General features: G+C 43.8%; 1 protein-coding gene across 2 annotated transcripts; it reads left to right on the top strand.

Annotated features, from left to right (window-relative positions):
* Positions 3,719–6,507, top strand: LOC8082593. 2 transcript variants are annotated; one of them, XM_002448702.2, is made up of 4 exons: positions 3,719–3,950; positions 4,032–4,153; positions 5,898–5,945; positions 6,257–6,507. In XM_002448702.2, exons 1-3 carry the CDS (start codon positions 3,802–3,804, stop codon positions 5,915–5,917), a joined length of 291 nt encoding a protein of 96 aa, XP_002448747.1. In that variant the 5' UTR covers positions 3,719–3,801; the 3' UTR covers positions 5,918–5,945; positions 6,257–6,507. The 2 variants fall into 2 exon arrangements, with proteins under 2 accessions (XP_002448747.1, XP_021318520.1); XM_021462845.1 differs by lacking the exon at positions 5,898–5,945 and having other exon boundaries at positions 3,727–3,950.

Genomic DNA, 7,252 nt, shown 5'->3' with positions numbered 1-7,252 from the left:
CCACTGCCGCTCCGCCGCTGCTGCATTGATTGGGGCCGGAGAGGAGACGATCGGACTGGACGACTGGTCAGTGGTGCCCGTGAGTCCGTGACGCGCGCGAGCGAGCGAGCGTGCATGCATGCACGCACTGGCAGTGGCAGTGGCAGTGGCAGTGCGAGAGGTGAGGTGCGCGCGGCGGGGGCCATGCGCTTTGGCCAGGTGTGCGCGGCAGTGGGACGTGCACAGCCGCGGCGCAGCCTTTGTTGGCACTGCCGGGCCGGCCGGCACGGCAACTGTGAGCCTTGCTTGCCTGGCCCTGCTGATGAGCCACGGCCCACCCCCCACGTCCCCGTGCCAGTGATGAGTGCAGTGAGTCGACCGCCGGGACTCGGGATCAGTATCAGGATATATGTAAAAGCAAAAGCCACCGCTCACCCCTACCACCGCCATTATCGTCCCCTCCCCTCCCCCGCCGCAAGATCTAACCGCGTACTACCAAGCCACCCAGTCGGCTTTCTTCACCTTTTTCTTTTCCAGCGACGGCTGTACGTCCCATCCCTGTCTGGTGGGCCTCTATCATACAAGGCCTAACTGCTAGTAAAAATTAGTTTTAGTGCAACCAAAGTATGAAGGCTAATTTATTAGTCAAGTCTTCAACTATTTGTTAACCAACTAGCTAGCCAACCATAGCTAATTTAGACTAATTTTTAGCCCCTAGTAATTACTAGTTATGTGTATCCAAACATGCCCTAAGTTAGTATTTGTTTGGATCTCCTAATAAACGCCCTATTCGTTTGATTGATAAAGCATGAAGAAAAGTATTGTTCATTGATTTTTTATGAGAAAAAACATTGCTGAATAGCTAATAGATTTGATTGAAAAGCTTGAGCGAAACAAAGAGATTAGTATGTAGTAGTATATTAGTTTTAGCCTAGTCTAAACATTCGCTGGTAAACTTGAGTAGTCTATGATTGTTTTATGACAAAGTTTAAAGATTGAAATAGACTTTACTCTAGGTACTTTGATGAATATCCTAGATTTATGGCATATTTATACTGAAGTTTGATTTATTGTCGGGCTTTTGCCACACTGTATCTTAGGTTAATTAGGGGTACATGTGTTTTGCTTGACCTAGTGCTAGGTTTTCCATTAAGTTTTTTAGAATAGGACGATGTGGCAAAAGCATGACAATAGATCAAACATCATATATGCAATATAGTGTATCTTGTAAAAAATGTTGCAACTCTTATAGTGTTGTTTTCTAAACCATGTTTTTTCATCGTATGCCGCATTATTGCCTGGCCTGGTTACGACAGGATTTGGCTTTATAGATGTTTGTACTCTTTTGAATAAAATTAGTGGAAGTTAAGAAAGTTTTTTTAAGTTTGACTTAGTAAAAACTCTGATCGTTGATTTATTCAAGGATTCATCGGAGAAAGTAGCAACCAAGCTAAGGTTACAGAAAAACATTTAGGAATATTGCAACCAAGGGCAAACACATACCCGAACCCGAACCAGGGAAAGAAAAACAAAATCAATAGGGGTACTAGACTATTATGTTTGAAATGAGTATTGGATTATTAGAGTATGTGGAAAAACTTGTGGTGCCAAGACGGGAGACGTGGCTTTGGATTCCCCAAAGCGCGTAGGTTGGTGCACCATCGGAATTGCTCCGAGTACCAAACTTTTATGTGACCCATTAATAGCGAGTAGGACCGACGGTCACTATAAAGGGTTTATCTCAAGAATGGTTTCTTTCGTGGCTAACTTTAAGCATATGGATTTTGGGTTTCTTTATGCTTATTTCATGTTTTATTAACATAGACGAGACTTTTCCTAGTCGTAAAGAAAAAGCCCTTCCCATTGCAAGCAGATGTGTCTAGCTAAGCAAGTCCTTGAACCTTTACCACATCCTATAAAGAAAAGAAAAAAAAAAGATCCTTAAACCTCGCATTGTGAGTAGAGTACTGATGTGTGAATGTGAGAAGGGTTTGAATGCAAGTGATTGGCTGTGCAGGCAGGCAGGCAGGCTGGGCAGGCATCAGCAAGCAGGAGCTTGCCATTGCGCTGCTCGTGCGCGTAGCAGCAGTGGGTGGGGACGCTGCGGCTCCACGAGTGACCCACAACCACAAGCGCACACAGTGCAGTGGTGTGGTGTGGTGTGGTTGTGGCGGGGCGGGCGCGCGAGATATCTTTTGGGCCTCGCAAGGCAAAGTCTCGGTGGTAATAATGGTGGCCGGGGCGCCGGGCCGGAGGCGGAGGGGGAGATGCGTGAGTGATCGAGTGTGAGGTGATGAGCTGAGCTGATATGAGATGACAACGCGCTGCCCCCACTCGCCAAGTACTGCTGCCCCCACCGCCTCTGCAGTGCGTGTGCTTCTGCCTGCCCTGCCCTCTGGCCGGAGCCCTGGACTAGTGTAGGGATGGAAAATTTCCCAAGGCCCGAGAAGAAAAAAGATGTGATGAAAAAAAAAGGAATAAAGAGACACCGGTGGGCCCACCAGCCAGTGTCTCGTGGTAATTATTCTTTCAGGATTTTCTTTTACCATTACCATACCATGTCATGTGATTATCGTGATGGTGTACGCTTGTGTGTTTTGGAAAAGAGTGAGGCCCAAGCGCAATACGACTGGATCGGATGGCCGGGGTGACAGGGGTAGATGAGACGGCGAAAGGAGTTGTGTTGAGTGTCCGTACTGGTACTATTTGGCAGTTGTTACTGGAACAGGAGATGGGCGTGTCTTGGCAACAGGGTGCACCGTACCGGATCGAGATCTATAACCTGATCATTCGTCAGTCCATATGCATGGGTACGGTTTCGATACAAAGACGATGAAGGTTAATTATTAGCCTCCGGATTCGTTGTTAGTTTAGACCTGCTTGAAACGGTGTTACTTACATGACTGTTAGGCTGTTAGAGAGCTTGCAGGAACGATGCTCGGCAGAGTCAGCACAAATAGAGGAAGCTACGTACGGCGAAACAAGACCATGCAGCATCACTTTGTATTTTACTCCAAGTACCACTACCAGAGCATGCAAATGCAACAACAGAAGAGTTCTGCTACTGAAACTGAGAGAAAAGGAAACGTGAGAGCAGTACTGTAGGTTGGTGCACTGTCATAAGATGTGTACGTATAGGCCACCGCATGCACGGGAAACAGGAAATACGTACGGGCTGGATCGACGCGAAAACAAGAGATAGGGTTACCTTACCTACTTACCTTCACTTGACATGGCTTCTGGCTGGGATTGGGCCGAGACTTGAGCTTTTATTCCATTCTGTGCAGAGCGGCACGACAGATCTGCTTCTTTGCTCTGTGGGCCGTAACGGCATGGTGCATAGCGCCTTGCGCCTTTTGGCCCATCTGGGCGCGCGGCCGTTCCTTTTGAATTCGAGGAAGGAACGATGATGATACGGTTAGAGTTAAGAGAGGCTTAAATCATTGTATATACAGCCTCTAAACTTGTTAAATAGTCCCTATAAACTTTTAACATATATATATATTTCTATATCTTTAAACATTTTAATTAGTGCACCAATGTTTAGCACCGTACAAAAATAGATCTGTAGTTCAATTCTCATGCTTTTAACAGCAGGGTGTAATCAATTTTTCCTTCTGCTTTGCTCAACGAGGCTATAAACCTGTTCTCAGTCGCGAATCCATCCATGGGCCACCCAAATTTCTCCTTCCTCCGGCCCATACCAAGTCGTCCTGATGAACGCCGGTCGGCCCAAACGAAAGCAGCGTTTAGGGTTTAGCCTCTCGAACCCCCACGAGGTTTTGCTTCGACACCGACGCGAGAAGTCAGGGGAAGAGGGAAATGGCATCGTTATCCCGCACAGCCGCCGCCGCCGCCGCCGCCGTGAGGTCGGCGGTCCGCTCCGCACCCCTTACCGGCCGCGTCCTCGGAGCGCCACTGCCTTCCCTTGCCTCGACTTCCGCTGCCCGGTCCGCCCGGATCCTCCGCAGGTAGCCGGCCGACTCCCTGGCGATTGGTCCTGAATGGGATTCGGCGCATGCGCTCATATCGGCCGTTTGGCTTCGGTGCAGGTCGGCGGCCGCGGCGTCCGCGGGGCTCGAAACGCTATTGCCTCTGCACAGCGCGGTGGCGGCCGCGCGGCTTAGGTCCTGCATCGCGGTCGATTCCACCTGCTGGAGCTCGCTCTCGCAAGGTAACTCTTTGTTCTGGGCTGTTACCATTTGAGGAGATAATGGCATGCTGTCAAATATTTGGATCTGTTGTTGGTCGCTGGCTTCCTGCATGCTCTGCAACATTTTCATGTGATTGTGCACTTCGATGTTTGCGTGTTTCGGATAAGATTGAACGAGAAAAAAAAAAGTCCTAAGCTCCCTCAGATCGCTAATTGAAGTACTATAACGTTTTGCTAGCATGGCCACATTGTCATTTATTAAATCCATTTCTCACTGGACCATGCAATTCATGAACTGAACTCATTACACAGTACTCATCAGGTAGTTTGTTTGTTCTACTTATACACCATATAAACCAAGATACATGAGTCATGTGAGTGAACTGGCTAATTTAGTAACTCGTGCATCTTAGTTCCTTCCAGCTGTGCTTTGCACCTATGAGGTCAATCCCCAAGCTCATGACTGATTAATATATGAATGAATAGTGTCCTGTCCTGATGATACTTCTTTTAACCTTTGTTATACTGATGAAATAATACACGTTCATATTCCTTTCTATTTGTGTTTTAGTTGCAATTAGTTCAATTGTGCTCGATTGTTTCTCTACAGATATACTTTTACATCTATGTCCAATTGTCCAATGTATTTAGCAGCAAGCTATTAGTTTTTTTCCTAACAGCCATGATCTTAGGGAGCCCTTTTGGTGTATAATTATTGACCAATTTTCGGTCTCTTGATACTGTGGATGTGAAAGAAGCTGTTTTAGCTGGTCCAGTATAAGAGTTATCACCAACCAATTCACTGTTTTTTAGGTCAAGTTCATTGGAGCTACCGCTCTGGGACTCTGTGTTTATTCTTTGACTTATTGGCTCCCAGTGCAAAATGGCACATGTCAATTTGGAAACTTGTGAACTTCCATTGTAGTTTAGATTTTATAGGATCTTTTCTTCTTTTGCAATGTTAACAGAAATTGATCAACAGGGATCTTTATGTATGCAGTGATGAATAATGAACTTAAAATGCTAGCAGTTCATATCAAAACTAGTTGCAGGCATTGTATTGTAATATTGTTTTACTTTATAGTAGCTTGATGCCAGTATAACTTCTTACCGTAAATTATTTTTTGTATAGTTTGTTGTGTGTGTTTTTTTGGTTGGCTTTGCCGGGTGCATGGTGCAACGACAACATCCTAGTTATAAATAGAAAGAATACAGTCTCTTTAGGATTAGGCATTGCAGTCATGTTGATTGTTCCACTGGTTCCATTATTGGCCCTCTTTATTCGTAAAATATGAGGATATGGTTTTAGGCTTTTAGCTATATAGACTTGCAATTTACATGTCGACTACAAGATTGCGGTTCTCTAAACTCGGAGGAAAAGTGATGCCTGGTTAAAACATTGTCCCATATATAATAGTAGAGTTTCTGTTTGTCTTTGATGCCTGAGGTGCTATTTTTCTTCACCTTTTCAATCCATTTCTCTGTTTTGTACCTTTAGGAATGAATTTGGCATTCTTATGGTTCTTGAAATGGTTAAATGAATAATATTTTCATCTAATGTTCTCAACAACATGGATTTCTGTTACTTAGTTGTGCAGTCTGATCAACCATGAATTACTGAACCTATCAGTTCCAGCTAGCAAGTCTTAGTAATATTAGATCCTTCATGCTTGTTGATTAGATCAGGCTAATGAAGAAAAAAAGTTCTCTGTTCTTTTTCATTGAAAAAGATGGGGTTTCTATGTTTTAACTGTGGTTGTTATAGGTTTAAACAAGCGCATCTGATCATGGCTAGGAGCTGAGCAGAAGAGAAGTGAGGACACTGAGTTAAAACAAAGTCATTTTTTTTTCTGGAGATATTTGTAACATGTACTACTTAGGTTGTTGCTCTGTGTGTTTGCTCATGTCTTCAGAATTGAGCATGCAAAGTTGTTCCATGTAACTTGCTTGGCTCTTGTTTTCATTTTGATCATGATCCATGCCAAAGGAAAAATTTTGTACTTATAATAAAAACACTTCAGTTTTTCTTTAGGTGTGCAAAATTACTCCATTTGAAATCATGACAGCATATGGTATTACATCTTGTATCCGTGGCCTGACTTGCTCTTGTATTTGGTGATATAGGATATGCTTTGCCTTTATGACTGAGAGCTGCACCTGAAGAAACCAATGCATTAGGAATTACAAACAAGGGCTGTAATAATGTGATTCTTGTAAACTAATTTTGCCTTTGAAGTTCATTGAATTTTGTAACGTGAATCATCCACAGATGTGCAACTAGCATTTGTTGATGTTTGAATTTTATTTATGTGGATCTATGCATTATCAGCTCCACTTTCAAACACCTGGTTCATTATTGGCATTGGCTGCTCAAATACTATTTGCCATTCCAATATAGGCATCACTTGAAATGGCTTCAGTTGTGTGCATTCACAAGATTACCAATGTAGTAGGAAGTAACAGCGAATCATCTGTGCACTCACAAGAGAACAGTAACAAGTGAAAAGCCTATTTGCCAGTATCTAGGAAGTAGTCCATATATTGATTTGCGGGATGGATTGGACCTCCTTAAAATTTTGTGCTACAATATAGAATATATGGGCCAACGCCTAGAGCCATCACCCTAATGGTGGTATACGTTCTTCTACCATTGATAGTACTATAGAAAGTACACAAATAAATATCGTATATCTTTTTTTGATATAACTCATAAAAACAATTATTTGTTTGCGAGAGCAATCCAATCTCTGATCCACATTTTGGTTATTTGGTTGGAAAGAAAAGTGTAATCATGTCCTTATATCCCTATACTAGGGCTTACATAAGTCGTCACTGTAGTTTTTCCTTACTCCTTTCTATGGCTCGTTTAAAATAGAAAAGTATCATGACTTATATAAAAACTTTATATGAACAAGTTCAAATTTACATAAATAATGCGAGGCCATTAACGCCAGCCGGCTCATTTTTTTCTCCTTGCACTGCCTCCTCTTGCCATCTTGTGCCCATTTCTCCCTCCCGGCGCGCCTTCTTCGCCACCTCGTCCTCGAGACCACTCTCCTCCTTGTCCTCGACCCAAACCCTACCAACATTTCTGCTCCTCCTTGCCCTAACCGCCGACCA

This window comes from Sorghum bicolor, chromosome 6 (genome assembly GCF_000003195.3).
Source record: "Sorghum bicolor cultivar BTx623 chromosome 6, Sorghum_bicolor_NCBIv3, whole genome shotgun sequence".
NCBI lineage: Eukaryota > Viridiplantae > Streptophyta > Magnoliopsida > Poales > Poaceae > Sorghum > Sorghum bicolor.
The sequence above is the reverse complement of the archived record's forward strand: the minus strand, read 5'-3'. Positions and strand labels throughout refer to the sequence as shown.

Coding starts and splice junctions, on each gene's coding strand:
- LOC8082593 (XM_002448702.2), top strand. CDS start 3,802: ATGGCATCGTTATCCCGCACAGCCGCCGCCGCCGCCGCCGCCGTGAGG. Junction 3,951..4,031: donor TCCGCCCGGATCCTCCGCAG/GTAGCCGGCCGA, acceptor GCTTCGGTGCAG/GTCGGCGGCCGCGGCGTCCG. Junction 4,154..5,897: donor CTGGAGCTCGCTCTCGCAAG/GTAACTCTTTGT, acceptor TGGTTGTTATAG/GTTTAAACAAGCGCATCTGA.